General features: G+C 43.9%; 1 protein-coding gene across 1 annotated transcript in view; it reads right to left on the bottom strand.

The window, feature by feature from the left end:
- The window catches only part of LOC126518518 (retinol dehydrogenase 12-like), a 43,525-nt gene that overhangs the window by 5,992 nt on the left and 10,385 nt on the right, over positions 1-27,148 (bottom strand). The window contains exon 2 of the mRNA XM_055065035.2: positions 10,679-10,873. Within this exon, the coding sequence (XP_054921010.2) occupies positions 10,679-10,873 (195 nt within the window). The remainder of the gene's footprint in view (positions 1-10,678; positions 10,874-27,148) is intronic.

The following is a 27,148-nucleotide window of genomic DNA, read 5'->3' as shown; positions in this document are numbered from 1 at the left end:
CTGATAAGCGATAGGCTCGACGCACGGTTAAGAACGCTGTAATATGATAGCCCACGAGCGCAGTCATGTGATTTTATTTCATGTTTCGAGGGCTTGCTTTAAACGCCGAATAAAATCGCCACGCAGCACGTACGTTGCCACAAAAAAATTGGATCGGTCGTTTCTGAACCCCCTCTACAACACAACGAAATGCATTTGGCACTAAGGTGAATATTAAGAACGCTGCATAATTCATCTTAATTAATTAAGCGGAACGTAAAAAAAAACACTTTAAGGAGCGCCACACGACGGCAAATCATATGCCATTAGTTTCATTGAGCTGCGGCTAACCACTTTTTAAAATCCTCGGCAGAAGTTAAAGGGGTGGATACATCATAATATTCGTTCATGCGTTTGTTGATTCAAACGTTGCGTCATGCTTCAGGGAGCACGATACACACAGCGGGATTCATATATATCGGATAAATAATTTAATAATAGCATTATTATACCGAGCGATTTCGGTTTCGGTTTCTGGGCTCCGGGGGATGCTATGACGTCACAGAGGAGGACACGCAACATGGCTTGGTCACGTGGGCCACAAAATATAGTGACGTAAAACGATGCTGCGTCGTCTGCTCATGTGTACGCGTGCTCTCCCAGCAGAGGTAAACAACTGGCGATTTGAAGTGCGTGTCGCGATCATTATAATTATTGCGAACAGTGACAACAATGGTAAGAAAATATTGCGGCTTGTGAGAGTCGGTGATTCATTCCGAAGCACCGTAAGCTGTAGCTTTGAAGTGAACCGGAAAAGGCCTAGCGACGATATCGGCGGCGCCGAATGATCAGAGGCGGTGAGGCTGCCGTCGGTGCCAGAGTGACCGCTCCTCGGTCGCTGATTGGCCGCTTCGCCGTACGGCTGCCGCACAAATGGGTACCGGGCCCGTCCTCTCTACGGCAAGGAAATCTCGCCGTTCGCGAGCAAAACCGCCGTCGCACGGGGGCCCGCGAAGGGCAAACGGCGTGCGGCGAGCCTCCATGCCGGTAACGTGGACGGCCCCTCACATTGAGAAAGGCCAAGCGAACGTGAGACCGCTCCGAGCTGCCGAGCTATGCGACTATGCGAGGAGAGAAGCGGACATCACGAACGCCGCATATCCTGGTCCCTTTCGGAGTCGGCCGGCTAGTGTTACACGCAGTTTGCCGTTCGCGGGCCGCCGTGCGGCGTTGGTGTTGTCCACTCCTCTTGTGTCCGTGTCTGCACGCCTTACCCCTTCTTTGCATTAAGAAAGGATTTCTATATGCCTGTAGCTCGGTCATAGTGGAGGCTATGCTCGGGCGCTCGGCTCAGCAGGCTCCGTAATCGGCATTTCATCGCTACTCATCATACGTCACGTATTTGTGCTAGCGTGCTATGACGTCAATATTTTCGTTCCTCCTCTGTGACGTCATAACTGCCGCGCTAGCGATGGGTCTCGACCACGAGAAGGAGTTTTTAATGACTTTTTGGAGCTGGATTAAAATTATTTTGAAATGTTTGCAGCGTCCAATACCTCGTTCTCGGTGTCCTTGCATACGGAAGGAGCCTACAACAGGCTTTTCATAGCCTCAAAATTTGGTGTCCCAACCCCTTTAGGTGAAACAGCCTGTATATGTAGGCGCAAGAGCGAAAATACAGTTGTTAGTATAGCGACGACTTAGTACTTTGATTTAGAGCTTAGCTCTTAGGTGGCCGTTCCTGAGGTGAGCGTCGGCGTCGTCGCTCAGCATCCTCGTAACTGAGCGAACGAGCATAGAAAAAGGGTTAAAGAGCGAACGCGGAGTGCGGATGAAAGACAGCGATAGCGAAGAAAGCGCGGGTAGGAAAGCGGAAGAGGAGGGTATGGCGAAAGGCGTCAGAAGAAAAGCGTAGGGCCGCGCACGACTGGCTTTGCGGCGACGTTGGGTGCGAGGTGGCGCCAGAGTAGTGCGCGTCGTTTGTATGGAAACAAAGCGCTGCATGAGCGGAGGGCTGTCTGCGGCGGCTGCTGTGAATCGCGCCCATGCGTCATGATTAGCGAGGCAGTCGCGCCACATGAAGCTGCATTTGCAACGTCCTGCATAATATTGTCCACGCCAGCCAATATATCCCGAAATGAAAACACGTATAGAGCGGCGTTCAAATTTTGAATTATGGAGATAAATCGTAATCGTCTGTGAATTTTTTTGGTTCAGCTGTCAAAAAGTCATCTTAGCTCTATGTTTTCCGCTTGGTTGATTTGTCTTGCTTCACGCTACACCGGTCAAAAATCAAGCTATACGCACACATAGAATTGCTACAGCTTTCGGTTGTCTCCTTGCGGCAAGAAAACTTTACAACAGTTTTATAAATCGCTAATAACATGAAAAAAAGAGGTTTTAGTAATTTTTATTGAACCCTTAATAAACGCACATACGTCATAATTGGGCTCTGCATCACCCTTAAGATTTACCACATTCTCTCTTAATATAAACCCATCAAATTGTGTACTTCTCCCAGGACACCATGAAAACACACATATAATCTCTTTGAGCATTTCTATATATAGTCGCAGTATAAGAGCTCCACTATAAAAAATCATTCATTATGCCTTGCCGCCGATTCTCCCGAAGAAAAAAGATAATTAAAAAAAAGAATGCTGATTTCCACTACCATGATAGCTCAAAGCACGACATGTTTTGCAAACGTATCGCAAAAGCGCTAAACCATGCATTTTACTTGAAAGTCCGCAATGAAATGCAAAAACCCTCGTACTAAGCTCGCGTTGCACAAACGCACAAAATGGTCAAAATTATTCCCGCTTTTCTCACGTGGTATACTATATGAAAGGCGCACAATTTCGCATATGGCAGGTAACCGGTGCCCTTCTCCTTAAGTAATGATAATGGCCACGTGGGCTTGGATGATTGGTATTTTCGATCTTTTTCCTTTTCTATTTTAGGTCTGGCTGTGGCATCAACGTTAAAGAGTTTACAAGGTAAATAAACACCTAGATTTAGTACCAGTCGTCATGATATACGTCCTGTACAATTGATGCCCGGCGCCACAATTTGTAACAGTTTTCTCATATAGATCTCATTCCGATTGGTGTCAACTTTGGAGGTAACTGACGTATTTAACGTCATCAGTATAATATACGCATGAGTTAGCATGTGTTCATTACTTTTACAGCATACAGATGGTCAAAAATGTACACCTTTGTAAATGTTCCTCGTTTAAAGTGCCATCCTTACGTTGTTTTGTGACGTTTAAACCGTATTCATAAAAAAACGAATATTGGAGTCACCATTATTTTTCCGTTACTGTCACGCACCATAAGCATAACTTCGTACAGACCTTTTTACGTACAGCTTTCTTTAGTGCAGTGTAGAGCACTGCAGTTAGTTGCCTGGCTGCGTTCGCAAATTGTCACTTGAGGAATTTCTAAAATATATTGAATGTTAGTGCTTTGCACCTAGTTTTATTCAATTTTTTTGGCTGTGTCGTACTATACTTTCTTGTGCTTTTGCATTATTCCGCTCCTGCTATGGCCCCTATTAGGGCCGCAGTATGTACAAATAAATAAATAAATAAATAAATAAATAAATAAATAAATCGATGCGCGAACAAGAAGAAAAGCTGTTCAGGGCACCTGCTAGCGCAATCAGACAGCAGGTCGACCTGCAATCCCTGTGTACACATCAACTAAGCGTAGTGTAGCCCATTTTGGACCCTAAATTTATCCAACGTTACAAATGCCAGACGAATTTAGAAACGCAGCAATACACTCTATCGTCTGCCAAAACTTCAGAAGGCAGTGGAATTTGTCCCCCAAAGGCACACGGGCCTCGACCAATATGCGGGCACTCTATACTGACGTCATGAGCCTTACGGCCGGTGACTCTGCCGACGGAGAACATGGCAGCCCGACCTTCGAACTGGGCCCAGTAGCGTCAGCGGTACTATTTCTTTAGTCGCGGAGCCAATCGGCTGCCGCACTTCGGTTGTCTCGGCGAGGACTCTCCGGCCTTCTTAAGTTGTACCCGATTATAGTCGTTTTCCACTTATTCTCGCTTGAACATAGTTGCGGACAGTGTACGTGTTGTCTCAGTGCAGCATGCATTTTCCATTTGTGCGGAGGCTTCGCCACACGTGCTGCCTTGGCAGTGCGCATTTTCAGGCAAAAGACGGTCGCACACAGTTACCTCAAATCTCAGCGCAAGCGCACTCCGACGATAGGGACAAGTGAGCCAGGGGCTGTACAACGGATGGATGGATGGATGTTACGAGCGTCCCCATTGGAACGGGCTGGTGGGTTGCACCACCAAACTCTTGTTATTTTATTGGCTATGTACTACCTATGCTAAAAAAGAAAAAAAAAGAAAAAAACACGATGAATTCCAATAACCAAAGTTTCTGAACCCCTATTGTGAACTTTGTTTTTGTCTGTCTCCGTGTTTTGTCGTTTCTCTACTTTTCTTCTATCAATCTTCCAATCGCCTCTTACTAATCTAAAGTGCGGACATGTTTACTTTATCACTGCTCTCGCTCAACCCAAGGGCTTCAAGGCGGACAGTGATTCCTAAATCGACCACTGGGCAGATATGTCACATTCTAATAAAACATGCCCCATCGTTTCCCTATCTTTACCACAGCAACCTAATGCTTCTTCTTGCATCTCGCTTTATAAGTGCGTGTTCTAGGGCATCTTGATCTCGCTTCGAAAAGTAGTGCGCTTCCCTTGGAGTTACCATAAATTGTTTCTTTCCTGATTTCGTTTTTTCTTGTTAAGTAGTTACTCAGGGCAGGTTTCTTTTCCCTTGTCGCCTCCCATGAGATTATCTCAGCCTCTCTGACTTTCCGCTTGACGTCCTTTAACAAGGCTGATTCTTGGGCTAGTTGGTACGGTTTACACATAATGTCAAAGCGTTTAGCGCAATTCAAAAAAGACAGGGACGTCACAGAGACACAGGACAGCGCTAACTTTCAACCGATGTTTATTGAAGCACAGAGGCAAATATATAGCGAAGCAGGTATGAAGGATACAACAATACAAAAGATAAATCACACTCTACGCATGAGCAGGTCATTACCGTCCAGGAACGCGATTTCTTGTCAGAAAGATTAACTGACGGTGTACTAACACAGACTGCTCCCTTTTTTTCGAATCAGCCGGGCTTCGATTATTTCACGCATGCAGCGGTCTTTGCTCCTGGCCTCCACTGTGCATGCGCCGAACATTGGTCTGCACGTTTTGCTGGGACTAATGTTCGGCGCATGCACAGTGGAGGCCAGGAGCAAAGACCGCTGCATGCGTGAAATAATCGAAGCCCGGCTAATTCGAAAAAAAGGGAGCAGTCTGTGTTAGTACACCGTCAGTTAATCTTTCTGACAAGAAATCGCGTTCCTGGACGGTAATGACCTGCTCATGCGTAGAGTGTGATTTATCTTTTGTATTGTTGTATCCTTCATACCTGCTTCGCTATATATTTGCCTCTGTGTTGCAATAAACGCCGGTTGAAAGTTAGCGCTGTCCTGTGTCTCTGTCACGTCTCCGTATTTTTTGAATTGCGCTAAAGGCTTTGACATTATGAGCATGACGTTCTTTGTTGCTCCGTTGCTCACCATGCAAGCCGCATGCTTGCTGGTAAGCTTCCTGGTTCTTTTCCTCCCCTATCAATCGATGTTCATCATCATCATCAGCCTGGTTACGCTCACTGCAGGGCAAAGGCCTCTCCCATATTTCTCCAACAACCCCGGTCATGTACTAATTGTGGCCATGTTGTCCCTGCAAACTTCTTAATCTCATCCGCCCACCTAACTTTCTGCTGCCCCCGGCTACGCTTCCCTTCCCTTGGAATTCAGGCCGTAACCCTTAAAGGGACCCTGAAACGATTTTGGCGATTTTCTACAAACGTACTGAGTCGTTAGAGTAGGTCCTTCTGATCATTAATTGACACATCTAAGTGCTCTGCGTAAAGCGTGTAATTTATTATAAGGTTTTAAAAATGTACATCGCTGTCGATCGCAGCGCACTGCTCGGCGGAATTTTAAGCCGCCCCTACCCATATGATGCAAATAACCCATATGACGTCACATGGGCGAGCTATCTGATTGGCTGACCAGGGCGCGTGGTCGATAATTTTTCCAACTTTATTGTGAACAAATGATGCTCGTAATAGTTGGAATGTTAGTTACTTTGTCTTTGTAAAAAGAAAATAACTTAAAGAGAATACACAAGAATAGTTTTTTAGTACACTTGAGCACTTCCGGCACACAGCAAGTGTCGTCTGCTTGTGTTACAACGTGCGCAGTCTTTGACGAGAGCTCCGCCGTCAGTGTCGATCAGTCTTTTCGTGAGCACGATGAATCACCCTTGTTGCGTTGTGGGCTGCAGACGTAGCGACTGGAAAGATGTGAAGTTGCGAAATCGTGTCCCTCTGCAAGGCAGCATACGAGCGAACTGGCTGCTGCGCATCGGACTGCGGCTATCCGATGGGCGCCAGGGTTTGCGCGTTTGTGGCCGTCACTTTACAGCGGAAGATTACTAACGCAATAGCGTTTCGCAAGTCCGGTATTAGGGCAAACACAAGCGCAAGGGGACAGGGTCTGGCCGCTTGACTGTGCCGGGATGAGCCATGAGATGAGCAGAAAGGTAAATGTGAATGGTCTGCACGGTGCAGCCACCTGGTGGCACAGAGCTCAACCATACACAGTAGCAGCAACGAAGTGCATTCTTCTTTGCTGCTGGTGTGTATTTTTCGCAGGAGTGTAATCATCAACACGTTGTTCTTATAAATGTTTAAAATGTTTTACACTTGGTTAGAGCAATATTAGCGCTTCGTTTGACTGGTTAAGCGCTGCGCCAACAAGTGTCTGGACCGTGCAGACCGATCAGGCTGCTCACGTACGTCTACTCTGAAGTTCCTTCATCAGCTTGAGTTTATGCCTCCAGTCATTTGCCGAAATGACCAGCTTGCCTGTGGTTACCGGAATACCGGCCACCTTCGGCGCTACGACAGAATGCTCGCAACGCACGCTGCTTCGATGGCTCTCGGTCGACGGCCAAGCGGCCAGCGGAGAGGTCTCGCGCGGGAGGAGGCGTGCTCCAACAACCGGAAGTGGACGATGTGACGTTGCATCGTGACGCAGGACCAGTGAAGGCGGAGCTTAGCGCCGCTCGCTCGGCGAGCGAGTTGAGGAGGAAAGGCATGGCTAGGGAGGAGGGTAACTTCTAATTGCTTGTAACTCTATTAATACGTAACGCTTCACTTAAATTGTGGTGCGAATGTTCTACTTAAGCTGTACCCTATGCGCCTACAAAATTTGTCCGAACCGTTTCAGGGGCCCTTTAATGACCATCGGTTATCGTCCCTCCTCATTACATGTCCTGCCCATGCCCATTTCTTTTTCTTGATTTCAACTAAGATGTCATTAACTCGCATTTGTTCCCTCACCCAATCTGCTCTTTTCTTATCCCTTAACGTTACACCCATCATTCTTCTTTCCATAGCTCGTTGCGTCGTCCTCAATTTGAGTAGAGCCCTTTTCGTAAGCCTCCAGGTTTCTACCCCGTAGGTGAGTACTGGTAAGACACAGCTATTATGCACTTTTCTCTTGAGGGATAATGGCAACTTGCTGTTCATGATCTGAGAATGCCTGCCAAACGCACCCCAGCCCATTCTTATTCTTCTGATTATTTCCGTCTCATGATCCGGATCCGCCGTCACTTCCTGCCCTAAGTAGATGTATTCCCTTACCACTTCCAGTGCCTCACTACCTATTGTAAATTTCTGTTCTCTTCCAAGACTGTTAAACATTACTTTAGTTTAGTTGTTATCGATGTTATGTTGTAACATCGTATGTTGTAATCGATGTTATTCCTCCACAAATACCTTAACACTCTCCCAGTCCATATACCTTCTTCTATATTCCTCAGTTGTTCTTCATAATTAATTTTACTGTGCGCTTCCCTCACTTTAAAACTTGTCCAGCCCATATCACCCTGCACTGCTTCATTTGTAGTCTTCCCGTGAGCGCCCAATGCTTGGCGTCCCACTGACCTTTGGTTGCCATCGAGTCCTGATTGTACCCCTGATTTCAAGCAAACAACCGCATTTACAAATGTGTGTTCTGGAACCATTACACCTTTCCACATACCCCGGAGCACCTCGTACCTATTGTTCCCCCATAGCGCTCTGTGCTTCATTATGGCCGCATTTCTATTCCCCTTTACTGTTACTGTTTTTTCTATGTTTCCATATATATATTTCCTTCGTTTGTAAATATACCAAGGTAGCTATATTAAGTTACGCGAGGTATTTGCTGGCGCTGTATTGTCACTGTTCGCTGTTTTCATTGAGTACCATAACACCTGATTTTTACCGCTAAATTTAAGACCTAACGTAACCCTTCCTGTCCACAGATATTAGCCAGACGTTGCATATCGCTTTGCTTGTTATCTAGCAACACAATGTCGTGCGCAAAAAAAAAAAAACAAACCTGGAAGCTGCTGCTCTACAACTGTATCCGCCTGTTTGTACGATATGAAAGATTACACCCGATATTACTTCCTTCTCGCACCCTTTCCCTCCTCACCATGTACATCATAAACAGCAGTGGGGATTAAGGGCACCTCTGGCTCAGTCCTTTGTTGATATCAACTTTCTCCTCACTCCTCATCCCTTCCCATTCAACGCAAACGGTATTTTCTGGGTAAATCTCTCTCAAAAGCTGTATACAAGCGTCGCCCAAGACTTCCCCTTCCATAATATCCCACAGAATGTTGCGGTATACATTGTGATAGGTTCCTGTAATGTCTAAAAAGGCCACATATAACGGTCTGCTTTCTCCTTTTGGTATTTCAATACACTGAGTAGCAACAAATAAGTTATCATCCAAACGTTTACTTATTCTGAAGCCATCCTGAAGACAAAATGCCATTATTGTCTGCCCATGCTTGCAGCTTTAATTTGATTGCCTGCATTGCTAGCCTCCTATCTTACCGATGTAATGGTTAACGGTCTATACGAGTGAATTGTATCTTTCTCCCCCTTACATTTTTAAATTAAATTCATTCTACTTCGTAGCCAACTGTCTGGTATTCGTCTATCTTTTAAAGTTTTTTCCATTGCTTTCACCAGAGCTTCCTTACATTTTGGTCCTAGTACAAAAATCAGCCTAACGGGACCTTCGTTTAGATCCCTGCGGCTGTGCGCTTAGGAATTTTATATTCGGTTTTCTTGCAGTTGAAATTTATCAGCACCAGCTCCTTTTCCATCTGGTTCTCTTTCATGCTCTTTTCCCCCAACTACAACCTAGTCATCGCCTTGGAAAGATTCGGCTGTTATTCGGTGCCAGTTGGGGCAAAAAACTGGAAAACCTAAATTCTTCAGACCCCGAAGTTGCCGCTTGGCAGTTGGCCATCCAGCGTCGAAAGAACGAGCGTGCCAAGGCAAATCGTGCGGTTAAGACACCGGAGCAACGCGAAGAACGCCTAGCGAAAAGACGTCGCCAAGAAGCTCAACGCTGTGTTATGGCCTCCCAACAACAGCGGCAGGATCAAGAGAGTGTCACAGACGATCCCAAGACTCGTGGGTGCACTGAACATGCTATGAAACTCGGTGAAAGTACGAATGCGTCTGCGCTCTTCCTCTCGGAGTTTGTGAACAATCCGTTTGGACACATTTGTGGACAAGGCTATAGCCGGATAAGCTAAGGTTAGCAAGCAAGGCAAGAGATTAACCAAGCATAACCGTACCTTTACACTACATATATCCTGGCATAGCTGAGCTAAGCCACTGCCATTTTTTTTCCTTTATAACGAACATGTTGCTTCTCTTCGTATTTGTGTCGTTATTACACTTAGAAGGTGACTAGGTCACTATATTCACACTATTTGCTTGGCCATTAGCCAAGTTCTTCCTCAACTCTTGTGACTATATTTGTTATTTGTTCAGCGGTCAAATTTCGATTGGCTGTTTTGCCCTCCTTGCTCTCTTTTGCAACTACATATCCCATTTTCAATATGATACGTTTATGGTCACTCCGTATGCTGCTATACCCTTCCTCGTCAATGACCATTTTTCTCAACTCATCATGGATTCCTTCGGTCATTAGCCAAGAATCAATCGTAGATTTACGATTTTCCACTTCCCACATGGTCTGCTCGTCACACTGAGGCCCCTCATGTTGCTAAAAAAGATCTAGCATTGATTCCCGTCGTTGTCGGTAGAGCCATGTAGATCCTGGATGTGGGCATGCGTCTCACCTAATAGGATAATTTCGGCATCATTGCCGAAACCCTTAGTATCAGCACTTAGGCATTCCACTAACTCTCGCTTCTTCTCTGTTCAATTATTTCAGGTCCATGAATACGTTACTCCCAGCCAAGTTTTCTTTCCAATCATTGTACCTGACAACAATTTTCGCGTACAGCGTCCCCAATCTGCTCGAATCAGCACAGATCGCTGACACAGTGTCCACAGCGCCGAGGCGGCCTCGAATTGGCCTGCCGACCATCAGTTACTCACCGGTCCTATCTCTGTCATAGGATACAATGGCACAACCAAGCGTACAACCCGCCCTGCGACCGCACCGACAAGCGCATCCAGCAAGTGTTTCAGGACTCGTCGTGCTGGACGCCACATTTTCGCCCGCCTGCGCCAAAGAAGCCACACGTTCATGCGGCTCTCGTACCATGTGTCTTGAGCTTGTGCGCCAGGGTTCTCGTGAAGCAGACCATGGCCATCTTGGAGTCGCTGTAGGCGAGCGTGGGCGTCACCCAGGGGTGCGTGCCCCTAGCACGTTCCTCTAGCCGCTGCGTGTGCCCCAGGTGGTGCAGGCCCGACGTCAGGTTCACCACGCGGCTCGGGGCGCTTTTCTTGAGCAGATCTGCGTGCAGCAAGGGGCGTCAACTTCGCACGCGCATACACGGGCAAGCCGCCCACAAAGCGTCGCACGTGATAGCTGACACTTGTTCTCGCATGCTTGCTAAGCCTCCATGGAAAAATTGAAGCCATTTCTGACTGTTGCACCCACCCGGTGGCTCAACGTAGCTTGGGGATACGTGCCCACAGATTTTACCTGTACATTCAGGCTGAAATGTGACCTGCGTCTGTACCGCCGTCAGCTCGTTAGCTCATGTCGATTTGGCTGTTTTTCGCCTTCTAAGCGGGTTGCCCTATTGTTTCTTTCTTAATTTTATTATTTTACGTGTGCTCTCTAATTCCACATAGCTAGTTTCCGTATGTACTGCTGGCAAAGCTAGGTGCAAGAAATCGTGCCCTCTCACATAGTTCCGTATGCAAGGCAGAGTGCACAGAAGAGTGGGAAAACACGCGCATGAGGTAAGTTCTTTGTTCTAATAATAATAATAATATTTGGGGTTTTACGTGCCAAAACCACTTTCTGATTATGAGGCACGCCGTAGTGGAGGACTCCGGAAATTTTGACCACCTGGGGTTCTTTAACGTGCACCTAAATCTAAGCACACGGGTGTTTTCGCATTTCGCCCCCATCGAAATGCGGCCGCCGTGGCCGGGATTCGATCCCGCGACCTCGTGCTCAGCAGCCCAACACAAGTTCTTTGTTCTGGTTATTATTATTATTATTATTATTATTATTATTGCATGCAACTCTGCATACAAGAGTGTATTCTCTACTTCTCCTGAAGGCTGAGTTTACTAAGCTTTCCATGAATGTTAAGGCACTAGAAGATTCGGTCTCATTTGTGTCGAAGCAGTACGATTCAGTAGTGGAAAAGATTAAAAGCTAAGAAAGAGTGCGAAAGGCCCAGGGAGAAGACATTTTTCACTTGAAGGAAGTAGTCATGGCCCAAGCGGTACAGCTTGAGCTTCTTCGGGATGTACAAAATGAGAACGAACAATACAATAGGAAGGCTAACTTGCAAATTGAAGGCCTACCACTAGAGCAAGATTTCAACTTAAGGCATGTTTTAACAGAGGTAGCCATCAAGCTAGATCTATCTAGCTTTTTAAGCACTTATGTAGATGCAGTGTGTCGTGTGCCCAACAAACGTAAATTGATCCCTATATTCCTTATATGGTTCACTTCTGTAGCAGCGAAAGAAGCTTACTTTGAATCACGAGGAAAACTGCGGCTGTTACACCAGAACGATTCTCTACCCAAGCTGTTTTTCAACGATAACTTGACAAAAGCAAATCGTAGTTTGTTTTGGCGTGCAAGAACCGCGTCTAAGGAGAATGGGTACAAGTTCGCTTGGGTTAAAGGCGGCAGGATCTTTTTAAAGAAGGACTAAGGTGCGCCTTTTATCCGAGTAATCGGGCCAGCTAATATTGCTAAGACTGTGTAAACAGCATGGACTCTAGTTTGGGGGCGGTTCCTGATTTTATAAATTTAAAAGATGCGTTTGGCCGGAAGCCACGACATAATTTTACTCCCATTAATGTAAACAGAAGAAGCTTCCCAAAGTATTGGAATGAATTTAGAGAGATAGCGGAAGCGGCTAGCAATTACGTTAACGCCTTTCTTCTCATTGAAAGAAACATACCACACGCATATGCCCCGACATGTTTATGTTGTGTTTATCGTTCATATTTCGTGACTCGGCCTCGAGGGTGAGGAGGTGGTATAGAGATTTTTTTTAGTGACATAAATATTACATTTGGAGGGGATATCACATTCATTTATGCGGAATGTGTGGTCATAAAGCTAAATATATCAAATGCCGATTTAATCATTCTTGCGTCATATCATTCACCATGTCACAGTGTGAGGCGATTTTTGGCAGAGCTCGATCAAATACTCGGCAAATGGAGTTCAGCTGCGCAGTTATGCTTAGCTGGAGATTTGAACATAAATACCCTATGCGTCACGTCAAATAATGTGTCCGATTACTTATCCGTTTTGCCTTCTGGTGGTTTGGAATCCATCATAAATCACCCGGCTAGATAAGAGTGCTTGAATAACCGAATAGTAGCGTCCTGCATAGACGACTATTCCTTGGCTGGTTGCGCCATAAGTCAGAGGTTAGCCGACCACTATTTTGTAGCCTGCCACTTCGTTGCGTTCTCTGGCTGAAGAACACGAGTCGTGTTCTTCAGTCTTGACTGGGAGCACAGAAATAAATCAAACGGAAATTCAGATCACTGATACAAACGTGTGTGAACAACGGATCTCTAATTTCGACTGGTATGTGCTGATTATTGGCAGTGCAGCCTATAAGGTATGTAAAAAGTATTGCGATCAACTTAAACGCTTTGAGCGCCTAAATAAATATATTTCAATGAAAAAAAAGTGCACAAATAATATCAGCTGGCTTAATCCCGATATTATGCGTGCCATATCGTTTAAGGATTGGATCTGGAAGCTATGCAAACGTTCTCCTAAATATGAGAGCTTAAAAGCTGAATATAAAACGGCAAGCAACAGGTTAGTCGGGCTTTTGCGAACAGCGAAAAGAATGTATTTTTTAAACAAATTCAACCAATCGAGCAAAATTCCCGCGAGAACATGGTATATAATAAATAATCTTAGGAGAGGAAGTAACGTGCTTTCTAATCCCATTGACTCATTTCTAGATGACAAAACAGTGGTAGTTAACGCATTCAACCATTTTTTTCTCGAGTGCTTCTGAAAACGCTTTATCCCAACAGGAAAATCATTGTAGGTTGAAGGAACCTGTGTCGCCGTCCGCTTTTATGCCTAGCTTATCAACGCCTCACCTGAAAAGGATTCTTTTTAGTTTTCGGCAAAGTAAACCACCAGGAATAGATGACATATCAGCAAGCACTCTGAGAAGAAACTTCGATGTTCTTGCGAACATCTATCTTTTTAATTAATGGCTTTATAGAAACTGCAATAATTCTCGAGACTCTGAAAACGACTATAGTTAAGCCACTATGTAAGGGAGCCAGGAAAGATAAGTTTGAAAACTATAGACCAATCCCAATTTGGCCGGTACTTTTCCAGATTCTCGAAAAATTCCTGCACGAATGCATGACGTCTTTCTTAATGAAGTTTCCAATTTTATCGCCCAGGCTGTCTGATTTCGTTGCGAATCAAGATACCACAGCCCTATTAGAAGAATTCTCCGATTAAGTTTATTCCGCATTTGAAAACTACTTATTCACCTGTGCGCTATTTCTAGACACAGCTAATGCTTTTGACACAGGGAATCATAACATTCTACTAGCGAAACTAACTTCAATGGGATTCAGAGGACCATTTCACAACGTACTGCGAAACTACATGTGTGGTAGGTCACAGATAGTTATGGCCGACAAGGAAACCGTCAGTAGCAAGCAATGGCTTTCAGCCGGTGTTACCACCTCTTTTATTTAACATATTTGTAAACGATCTTCCTCTCGTAATTGTTAAAGACACTATCTATCAGTATGCTGATGATACGGTAATATTAACAAAGCATATAAATTATGAAAACCCGCCGTGGTTGCTCAGTGGCTATGGTGTTGGGCTGCTGAGCACGAGGTCGCGGCATCGAATCCCGGCCACGGCGGCCGTATTTCGACGGGGGCGAAATGCGAAAACACCCGTGTACTAAGATTTAGGTGCACGTTACAGAACCCCAGGTGGTCCAAATTTCCGGAGTCCCCCACTACGGCGTGCCTCATAATCAGAAAGTGGTTTTGGCACGTAAAACCCCATAATTTAATAAATAAATTATGAAAAGGCTGTAGCCGCCTAGCAAAATACAATGCATAGTGTAATGCACTGGTTTGCGAAAAATTCTATTAATGTAAATGTCAGCAATACACAGTTAACATGTTTTAGAAATCCCTTAAAGACCATAGCAATAAACATTCCAGTATTCTTGCATGACCAGCACTGCGTTTCATGTACGTGTACCCCTGTTCAGTAAGTGGACAGTGTGAGATATGTCGGTTTATTTATTGATAGCAGTATGCTGTGACAGCATAATCTGGCCTATCTGTGTGGTTGCTTTTTAATATAAAAGGTTTCACGCCATTATCGGTAAAGAAAACCATGGTGCATGTTTTTGCGTGCAGCATATTAGGATACGGAATCGCCGTATTCGCTTTCTGCGCACTGCGATGGCAAACGCGAATTGACAGCTTATTAAAAAATATATTGAAAAGTGTTGCCTATGGCTGTGGCCAGATGTCAGCTGACAATTTATTTTCAGCATTAGTTTTTCCTTCGTTTCACTCGTTATTTAAGCAAACTGTTGTTCGTTTTTTTTTTTTTTTTGGAACGACCAATTCAGAGAGAAATATGCAGCCCCTCGACTTTTGAGGGACAACAAGCGTTTCAGTGCTCCTCGTTCATCAACTAGGTATGGTGAGGCGCGACGATGTGTCCATGTGCCAAAAAATCTTTAAGGATATACATGACGAATTTCTCTCGGTCCAGTCAAAAAAGGTTTTAAAGAAAATGTCATGATCCATTTGAGTTTACCGTTTTGTATGGGTATGTGTTTACTTAATGTGATTAGGTTGTCTTTACCTATATATATATATATATATATATATATATATATATATATATATATCTATATATATATATATATATAAGCGTGCAAATATGTTCACGCTACATCGGAATAACATGTATTTCATTTTCTTGTTGTTTGCACAAGGTTTTGTCGGCCCTAAGGTAACGCCTGTATGCACATACGCTGACGTCATTGCTGTTTGCCGGCGCTACCAGGCCTAGTCACACAAGCCATTAAGGCTACGACAGGCCAACCTGCTAAGTGTTTGTTCTTGTGGTGCATAAGTAAATAAATAAATAAATTAATAAATAAATAAGAATATTATTATTATCATTATAATTATTATTATTATTATTATTATTGTTATTATTATTATTATTTTAATTATTATTATTATTATTATTAGTCGGCGTCGGCGGCGATTCAACAACCGGACATTAACACGCATATTTTACAGGCTCGCACGTGTTATCATCCGAGAAGATTCTACTGCTGGATTGGGCCTTCATCCGGTTTTCAAGCCATCACCACTTCAGAAACGTCATCGCAGAAGGCTTTTGTGAAATCACACCAGCCTCTGGAAACCCTGGCAGAAACGCCTACTTAAACAGCCTGCAGCACGGGACGCTCTGCAGTCGGCGGCGATTCAACAACCGGACATTAACACGCATATTTTACAGGTACTGCACTTACCTTGTGAATCTAACTAAGGGTGTTGGCCGCCAACTGCAGAGTGTATCTTGTTGAGTGTTATTATGGACAATTGTATTGCTTGTAACAAACTGCTACCCGATGATGGTCGTTTCATTACTTGTTCGGAGTGCGGGAACCCATATCATTTGGGTCAACATTGCTCAGGTGTAGCTCAAAATACTTTCGCAGCGAAGAGTCAAAGTAAACGTGAATCATGGGTGTGCAAAACGTGTCGCGCGGTAAAGCAACGAGGGGGGGGGGGGCGGGCTCACATTCTACGAGTACGACTCCACCAGAAGAAGACACTTCAGAAGCCACGTTAATGCCAGAGCTGGCAGATATTAACCAAACTTTGACCTCTTTGCTGACTTTACATGGAAAAGTAGATTCTCTGCTCCTCCTGAAAGCAGAATTCACAAACTTGAGCATAACAATGCAAGACCTACGACATAAACAATATACATGGTGTTAGCACAGCTTTCCGCTAGTAAAGAACGGGAAGCTGCGCGTGAAGCACAAATTACTGACATGAAAACGCAACTGGAAACACAGGCGGAACAGCTGCAGCAGCTGCAACAGGATCTAAATGAGAGCGAACAGTATGGCAGAAAAGTAAATATGGAAATGGAAGGGCTACCTGTAAAACACGAGGAAAACCTAAAAGAAGTCTTATCGAAAATAGCCAGCAAACTGGAGCTATCAGATTTCTGTAGCTCTGGTATCGAGGCGGTGTATCGCTTACCAAACAAACATAAGACGAACCCAACAGTACTAGTACGTTTTTCTTCCGTGACCGCAAGGGATCCGTGGTTTGATGCGCGGGGGAAGCTAAGACGCTTGCATCGAATTCGACAGCTGCCGAGGCTTTTCATCAATGATAATCTGACAAGAATGAACCGAAATCTGTTCTGGCGAGCTAGAACTACAGCAAAAGAAAAGAACTACAAATTTGCATGGGTCAAGGGCGGAAGTATTTTTGTGAAGAAGAATGAAGATGCACCCCTGATCCGCATTAAGAGTCTAGCCTTTATTCTTAAAATTTCATAAGCAACATGGCAACGAATTTTTCCTCTGTCTCAAATTTCAATGAGTTCGAAGATATATTTGCTACCAGCCGTGAACACGGTTTCACAGTAATTAGTATTAATATCAGAAGTCTACGAAAATATTGGGAGGAATTTAGAGAGGTAGCGGAATCAGTCGCAAATGTAGTAGATGTATTTATAATAGTGGAAACAAATGTACCAGAGGACTGCACTAACATTTACAAATTGAAGGGTTACAAAGCCCATTTCATGTCCCGACAGAAACGACGAGGAGGAGGTTTAGCTTTGTTTGTTAAGATAAGATATGACACTGTGGTTACGGACTTTTTTTTAAACCACGCCGAAAGTTTGACAGTAAAAATTACGCTTACTAACACAGAATTATTGTTGATAGCTATTTATCGTCCACCTAACAACAGTGTCACACGGTTCTTGCGTGAACTTGAAGAAATTTTAGAAGGCCACAAAGCAGCAGATCAGATTTGTTTGGCGGGCGACCTAAACATTAATATATTGAACATCAGTTCGACTACTGTGTCGGATTACCTCTCCATCTTATCAGCCTATGGCTTACAAGTGACTATAAATCAACCTACAAGAGAAGAACTCTTACAAAATAGACTAGTATCCTCCTGTCTAGACCACCTAGCAATAAGAGCACCGAATTATTCTTTAGAGGCATGTATCATAAGGCAAAAGATAGCGGATCACTATTTTGTCGCATGTCGCCTTAAGACACTTTTACCCCTGCCCGAAAAGGACAAATCAGAAGAAAAACATGGCAGTAATCAATTAGAAGTGCAGATTTTCAACAGGAAATCATTTGATCATTTGATCGCGCAGTTTGAGTGGGCGGAAATGATTAAGGATTTTAATTATGCTAAAGTTTATGAAAAATTTTGTGAGCAGCCGAAAAAATTTGAGCTTTCTAGTATGTACACAATAACTAAAAAAACAAAGGAAAAGTTACCCCTGGTTCACAGCCGACATAATGAGAGCTATTTCCAACAGAGACTGGTTGTGGAAAAGGAGCAGGCGTGCGCCGAAAAATCAAGACTTGAAAACGGAATATAAGATTGTGAGGAATAGGGTCGTTGCCCTCTTGAGATCGGCAAAACGGCGGTATTTCTTAGACAGATTTAATCAAAGACACAAAAATTCTGCAAAAACTTGGGCTTTAATAAGTACGCTCCGAGGCAGTACTGCGGCACCTGCGAATATCTTAGAATCTTTTTCAGGGAAGCCAGATATAGTGGTGGATAAGTTCAATAATTTTTTCACGCGTTTTTCTAACACTGCGCAGTCGCAGAGACACACTTGCTCACTCAAGCAAACTGTTCAAGCATCTGCTTTTTTGCCCACGTTGTCGAAGGAAGATCTGAGGCGAATAATTTTTAGTTTCCGACCTAATAAACAACCTGGTGTAGATGGGTTGGCTGTGGACACACTAAGAAGAAATTTTGATACTTTAGCAGACATACTGCTTTTTATGATTAATGGTTTTATAAGCACCGCATCAATTTCGGAGACATTAAAAACAGCGATTGTTAAGCCACTGTATAAAACAGGAAAAAAGATGAAGTTGAAAACTATAGATCTGTCTCTGTTTTGCCTATACTCTCTCAAATACTGGAAAACTTTCTGTTTGATTGTATGACTTGCTTCTTAAAGAAATTTTCAATCCTAACACCAAGACAGTTTGGATGTGTTGCTGAGCGAGGTACTATTACACTGTTAGAAGAGTTCACCGATTAATTATATTCTGCTCTAGATAAGAACCTGTATAGTTGTGCTTTGCTTTTAGATTTAGCAAAAGCGTTCGAAACTGTAAATCACGATATTTTATTGGGAAAGTTGTTTCGTTTGGGTTTCAGGTGACCTTTTTTTGATATTATTTGCAATTACTTACAGGATAGATCACAAGTGGTCATGGGCAGTAAAGAAATTGTTAGCGCTAGAAAATATACTACAGCTGGGGTTCCACAGGGATCCGTGTTGTCCCCTCTTTTATTCAATTTATTTATGAACGACTTTCCCACGATAATTACAAAAGCCACTGTGTATCAATATGCAGATGATACAGTTCTACTCACTCGTCATATGCATTATGAAGAAACTATTAGCACCCTACAAAATGCAGTCCATAAGGCTATGCAATGGTTTGAAGAAAACTGTGTTTATATCAATGCTAAGAAAAGCAAAATCATGTGCTTTCGTAGTCCATTAAAAACTCAAAAAATAAACTTGCCAATATTTCTACATAATGAACATTGTGTTTCATGGAAATTTACTGCTATAGAATATGTGGAGACATTGAAATACCTGGGTATAACGTTCAACAGCGGCATGTCTTGGCAACATCGCATGGCGTTTTTGTGTGGCAAACTACGTAGTGTTGCATATTTACTTTTCAAAATAAAGGGTTTAGTACCTCTACCAGTCAAGAAAATGATAGTGCATGCACTAGCGTACAGTGTGCTGAGGTATGGGATAACGATCTTCGCCTTTTGTACAGAGCACTGGAAAAATCGGATTGATAAACTACTACAAAATATATTAAGAAATGTGGCTTATGGTACTACACTTAACGACAATAATATTTTTCAGGAATTAGGATTTTGCACATTGGAGGATTTATTTACCAGAACTGTTATTATGCGGCATAATTGGCGCGATAAATTCAAAGAGGCATACGATGCACCTCGATTGTTAAGAAATAAAAAACGTTTTAAGGTACCCTATTCCACTACTAAGTATGGTGAAGCGAGAAGAAGTGTATACATCCCAAAAATATTTAACGATCTGGCCGATGAATTCTTCTTGGCAACTTAGAAAAAACAGTTGAAGAAATTATTGATGAAATGTTGAAATTTAGTCCTGATCTTTACTTAAGTTGTTTATGTGTTTCTCTTGATTTACTATGTCATTGTCTGTTAACGGGTAATACTATCAAACATTCTTCTCAAAGTTGAAAAAAAAAAACGTGTTATTATGTAAATTTCTACCTTTTCACTTTTTATGTAAATATGTAACCACATCGCTGTACCGACTCTGCCGGGCCTAGTCGCACAAGTCCTCGTGGACTTAGACAGGCCCGTTTCTTTGTTTTGCTTTTGGATGTGTGTCAATAAATATTATTATTATTATTATTATTATTATTATTATTATTATTATTATTATTATTATTATTATTATTATTATTGTTACCACTAAAGAGACCAAACGCTCGACAAAGTATGTAGGGTGACGTGTGACTTCAAACAACCTGGTCCATTTGTAACTTTATATAAGAGCGTATGCCTTCCAGTTCTTGAGTACGGCTCCCGCGTTTGGGGCGGCACTTGTAGGTCAAATTGTGAACTTCTCGAAAATGTGCGCAAAGTTCACATCTATATTTAAACGTCGATTCTGTCAAAAGACTTCCATCTCCATAGAGCTAACACAGACACTCACGTTACCTACCTTCAGCTGTAGATGCAACAAATCTGATGTTCTTCTTTTCCACAAATTATTACATAGAAAAATGTGCTGCTCTCCTATGCTTTCTAATGTGCGCTTTTACATTCCACAGAAAGGCACAAGGAAAGAACGCGCCTTTCACCTTCCGATTTTCGTTACCCTCTATCTAGAGTTCAGACGACATATAACGGCCATTCAGAGTGGCCGGGTATCTCCATGCCTAATTTTAATATTTTCCTGAAAGGAGTTGCACAGGATGTTCAATAACTGAACAAGAACTCTCATATCTGTTGTGTGTTCCGTTATTCTGTAATCTTTTTTTCCTGCTTCTCCACTATTGCTTTGTATTCTCTTCGTGTACACATTTTATGCTCTGTTAAAATGTTTATTCGCGAAATTATTATTCTTTTTTTATATGTGTGCGCGCGTGTGTATGTGTGTGTGTGTGAGATTGCATTGTTATTCCTGTGCATTATTTTGCCGAGTATGCCAGCACCAAGACCCTCAAGGTGGTTCCTGGGCACATTAACGAACACCCTTGGTTGACTCATTGAGTGATTATAATTATTATTTTAGATCGGGTCCACAAAAAGTTTCTATGCATATATATCATGACCGCTTTGCTAACACGGACACTAGACATTTTTCCTGCACTATTATATTGCTCTTACTTCGCTGCCGACGTAATCGCGCTGGCCTGCTGTTTCTTTTCAAACTCCTTCATCTGACCCGAACCCTTCAGCTGTATCATGTTTCGTATTCCGCGCAAGATCAGTAACAACATTGACCTTTCCATGTTCCTGGCTGTCATCACTAACACTCAAGCGTCCACAGAATACTAAGTCTTTATAACACTTATGTCACCGTTCTAACACGCTGTCACCGTTCTTTTCCAAGCTTTGCGTTGCTGTGTCATAGTTTCACAATTCTTCAACTGCCCTAGCTTCTCCTCCTTTTCTCGTATATTTACCTTGCACTGTGTTGTATGTAGACTCTTCCTTTCAAACTTGTTCTTTTTGTTAACTGATTTTTTTACTTATATTCCCCTGCACTTTTTTTGTTTGTTCGTGTTTTAATGCATGCGTGCGCCAGCACACAGACCGTAGGGCTATTCCTGGGCACGCTAAATAAATTATTTTTTTTGTCGCTGACTGCTGACTGCCGATTGTTAGTTGGTGAGCATTGATGCGCTGTTATGGGTGACGGTGATGAATGTATTGTCTGTCAGAAGCGTTGCCCAACGATGGCCGTTTTATCAGATGCATGAATTGCAAAGAGCCGTATCATTTGGGGCACAACTGCTCAGGCATTCATCCAAACACGTTCAATACGATGGGACCGCAAAAACGAGACGTCTGAGTGTCCAAAACTTACCGTACTAACAAAAAACGTACTGGCTTCAGTTCGCAACAGGTAACACAACCTACGGACAGCTCTAACGCGCTAGCAGCACTTTTAGCGGATATACAGGACATCAAACGAAATGTCCAATCGCTGCCAGAGCTCCATGCTGAGGTGGATTCCCGGCTTCTGTTAAAGGCAGAATTCACGAGGCTTTGTACAGGGGTTAATGAAGAAGAGGAATCCGTGAAGTTCCTATCTGCACCATATGATCGTGTGGTCGAACAACTTAAAGCTGACAAAGAGGAAGTCTCGGCTTGCAGGAAGGAAGTGTACCAACTACAAGAAAAAGTGCTCGCCCAAGAATCATTGATTCATCGACTGCAGCAAGGACTAAATGATTCCGAACAACGTAGCAGGAACGCCAACACGGAAATTCATGGCTTGAAATCGAAAGCACATGAAAAGCCGACTGAATTCCTTGACGAGCTGGCCGAGAAACTCGAACTACAGAAGAGTCGTGGTGGGGAAGTGGTGGCTGCCCGCCTTCTGCCAAGCAAGAAACCATCTCCGCCGATCCTGGTGCGATTCGCTTCAGTGGCTGTCCGGCAACGCTGGTACGCAGCGCGAAGCAAGCTTAGAGCCGTTTTGAATCGGAATCCTTGGACCAGCTCTATTTCAATGAAAATCTGACACAGATTAACAGGAGGTTGTTTTGGTTAGCAAGGACAGCAGAAAAGCAAGCAAGCTACGAATTCGTATGGGTGAAAGGCGGCAAAATCTTCGCTAAGACGAAGCCGCACCACTCATCCGAATCACTTGCGTCTCTGACATCGATAATATAAAATGATTGACCGATCATTACCCAGCCCACTAGAATTGCCAGACTTAATTGGCCGCGTTTAAGGCAAACTTGGCCCGAAACGCAGATAAGGAATCCACCTTGGTAAACTTCAATGTTCGTAGTCTGCGCAAATATTGGGAACAATTCAACATTTTAGTAGAAGGATCTACAGGCTTTGCCACCCGCCGTGGTTGTTCAGTGGCTATGGTGTTGGGTTGCTGAGCACGAGGTCGCGGGATCGAATCCCGGCCACAGCGGTCGCATTTAGATGAGGGCGAATTGCGAGAACACCCGTGTACTTAGATTTAGGTGCACGTTAAAGAGCCCCAGGTGGTCGAAATTTCCGGAGTCCTCCACTACGGCGTGCCTCATAATCAGAACGTGGTTTTGGTACGTAAAGCCTGATAATCTTTTCAGGTTTTGCCGATATATGTTTCCACGCAGATAAATGCACCGCAGTCCTGTTTAGTTATTTTCACAGTGAATGGTTATCGTGCCAGTTTTATTGTACGCCCGGTGCGCCATGGAGGATGGATCGCTATCTTTGTAAGTGAAACATGCGATGTTCTTGCTGTAGCATGCGTAATGTTTGGCTTTGAACGTGAATCTGTTACACACGGCTTTTACATTACTCGCGGTATATAGACCGTAGTCTGGTAGCATGACAAGATTTGTAATTGAACTCGAGGAAATACTTCTCAAGTACAAAGCAGCTGAGTTGTTCAGCTTGACAGGTGATCTGAACTTTGATATTTTAAGCACAAACTTTATATTTCAGATTACCTATCCTCACTTTCAGCATATGGAGTTGAAACCACGATCACTGCCCCCCCACGTGAAGATTTCTTGAACCGTCGACAACTTAAGTCATGTCTTGACCATATCGCTGTTCATGCTCCAAATCACACTTTGACCTCATGTATCATTTCGCAGTGGCTAGCAGATCATTATTTAACCGTCTGTCATTTCTCGCCCCAGTATAGACCGTTTGTAACTGCTTCATCAAGCTTCAGTGATGTTAATAAGATATCTGTGACAATAACAGACGAAAGAAAGTTGGATGCATAAGTGGTATCTTTTCACTGGGCAAGTTTAATTACAGATGATCCAGCCGAGGTAGTTTACTGAAAATTGTGCCGTAAGCTTGTCGAGCTAAAAAAACTTGTACGCGAAAAATTTGCCTAAAAAACGGTGGAATCATCATTGGCTTAGCCTAGAAATTTTACGGGCAATCGCGAACAGAGACTGCCTTTGGAGACGTTCCAAGCGTGCTCCTAAATACGCAGATCTTTGCTCAGATTACAGAGCCCCCAAAAACGAAGTTTAGGCACTTATTCGATCAGCTCGACGGCTGTACTTTGAGCAGCAGTTCAAACAACCGTTTAAAAATCCTGCAAAGGTGGGGTCACTGATTAACCACCTTGGTGGACAAGACGGGAACGTACTTAGTTCTGATGTTTTAGTAGATGAGCCTGTTTCAAAAGCTGATAGTTGCAATAAGCATTTCCCGCTCGCGGCGGAAATGCCAGCAGCTAGACAAGGCGTAAAGGCTACATTAAAAGAATCTTTATCAGCTTCCGCTTATATTCCAAAGTTATCAAAGGAAGATCTTGCCAGACTAGTGTTTATCTTCAAGCGGAGTAAGGCGCAGAGGCGTAGCCAGGGGGGAGGGGGGCATATAGGGCTGCAGCCCCCCCCCCCCTGAAATGTTTTCGTGCTGTCCATGCACCGTCGACCAAACCAACCCCCCGGCGTCGGAAATCATTGTATTTTGTATAGAATGCTTCTTGGCGCTCGAAAAGACATTTCACTGCGAACATTGCGAACTCGGGCTGCATTTCGCGGCAACGCCCATGTACCGGGAGACACATAACGCAAGCAGCCCCATCCGAGCACGAAGTTTCAAGAGCGTTTTGATGCCGAATGGGCTCGCCGCGGCATCTCGCGGAGGCCGCAGAATCTACGGAGCACATGGATATCAATTCCGAAACTTTATGGGCATAAATCTCATAAACTTTTGATGTGAAAGGTGCATTGACATTTGAAAAGTTGTGCTTTAGATCTTCAATTGCGAAACTTTGTGGGTTTAGTGCTGTTATAAACACTTGACGCCAAAGGTGCATTGACGTTTCTAAAGTCTTACATGGGGACATAAACGACACAAGCGAAATCAGCACACTATCAGACAAGTTGACAAAGCACGCGGCGAGGCCGGATGAGGGGAAGCGTTGTGGTTGATCATTTGTGCCGTCATGTTACATAAAAAAATACCAATATTTTTTTTTTACCTGCGCCAAAGCATCCATGTCGAGACACTAAATCCAGCCAAGGTAGCTACATTCTTATTTATTTTTTCTGCTTTGACCTTTATTCGCGCGAATTGAGCCTCTTCAATTTTTTTTTGTTCTCGTTATACTGCCCGTGGGATGCCAGGGCCAGCCAGAGCGCATGCGTTTCCTCGTTTCGCTCCTGCCACCGCGCGGCGGTGCGTGTTCGGTTTTCTCTGGCTGAGTGGATTTTCACCTGGCAGAGTTTTGGACGCTTTCAGGCTAGCAGACAAGAAAAAGAAACAATGGTCGCCCACCGCCATCACTTTGAAGACTCAACGGATTGCAGCGCGTTCGCTTGAGCGCAACCTCTCCGGAAAGTCTTGTCTCCCTGGTGTAGGATACCGATCAGTATGCGTATGGTTCTCTGTGGACCAAGCGTCTCACGTTTTCTTCGATATTCCTTCGGCAGCCACATTTGGTACCCAAAGTTGGCATTCTACTGCAGCCAACCTACTTTCATTTGCGTTATTTCATTTCCGTGCCCCCGCCCCACACAAGAAAAAAAAAGTACATTGTTGCGGCGCAGTGAATTGTCGCATGGTGAAAGTTCGGTTTTGTTACTTCTTCTTTTGCGGAAAGTAAAGGGTCACGGGACGCTTCAGTTGCCGGATACTCTTATTGTTATATTGCGATAGCAATTATATGGACACGCCAGGGGCAAGCATTCCTGCCGTATAAAGTGTAAGGGCGATAACATCGTGACCAAGCGCCGCATGCTGTATAGCGAGTGAAAGCGTGGGGGTGGGGCGTTGAATGGGTCAGCCGACGATTCTGACTCAGTCTTGTGTGCGCAAGGGAGAAAAGCGGGGAGCAAGCGCGTCATCATGGGGAGAGGAGGGAAGGGGGGCTGCGATCTGTGAATCTGTGGAGGCGCAACATGTTTATTTGCCTTGTTTGACGCATCATATATAGGGACTTTTTCTTAGATACGTAGATTTATTGTAAACTTATACGTATATTTAAATATCTTGTTGCGAGGTTTTGTGTATGCGTGCATGAACTTTGTTTGCACTGACACTTTTTCACCCTTTATCAAGCTGTATCTTCGCATTTGTATATCCCATTCTATCTTCGCATTTTTAATGTACCAGGGCAAGTCAAATGAAAGTGAGCCTATCTAGCCCACGCAATAATGGTTCGGTTCATTATCTGCGAGGCATGCGCGAAGCAGAGGCATCTCTCATTTACAGAAGTGACACGCAGGTGTGAAGATAAAGGTTCGTTTAATGCACTTATACACTGTGTTGAACATGGTTGCGCGACATAAATGACACTCCAAAAGTTGAACAGCGTGGTGCCGTGAAGTTTTTGACAGGGGAAGGTATTTCCCAAAAAGAAAGTTGCCGTATGGGTGCCGTGTACGTTGAACATTGTACTTCATTGGCCACTGTGAAGCGTTGGAGCAAACGGTTCAAAGAAGGACGTGAAAGTTGCAAAGACGATCCAAGACCGGGCCAAAGCTATCGTGCAATCACCCCCAACAAAATTGCAAAGGTTGATGAGCTGATTAGACAAGAATGGATGATAAGCATCGATGAACTTGCAGAGCCTGTGAATATCAGTCACGGTTCGGTTCACGCCATAATTCATGAACATCTCAGTTATCGGCTCTTGTGTGCGCAATGAATGCCCAAGATTTTTAACCACCGCCAGTAGATGGAAAAGTTCGGCGCTGCCTTGACTCATCTGATACGGTATCACAATGAGGTTGACGACTTGTCTGCAATTGTGATCAGGGACGAACCATGGTGCCACTACTACGAGCCTGACACACGACGGCAAAGCTTACAGTGGAAACATACGAATTCACCACACCCAAAGAAAGCAAAGGCCGCCATTTCCGCCGGTAAGGTGTTCTTGACTTTTGTTTTTCGGTCGTCAGAGGCCATTACTGATAGAATTTGCTAAATCTAGAGAGGCTATCAATTGTTTTCCGATATCGTGAAACTGTTTTCCGATATCGTGAAACGCCGGAACGGCTGCGTGTCGGAATCAAGA

The sequence above is a fragment of the Dermacentor andersoni genome, chromosome 1 (assembly GCF_023375885.2).
Source record: "Dermacentor andersoni chromosome 1, qqDerAnde1_hic_scaffold, whole genome shotgun sequence".
NCBI classification, from domain to species: domain Eukaryota; kingdom Metazoa; phylum Arthropoda; class Arachnida; order Ixodida; family Ixodidae; genus Dermacentor; species Dermacentor andersoni.
This window is presented reverse-complemented; position numbering and strand designations above follow the sequence as displayed.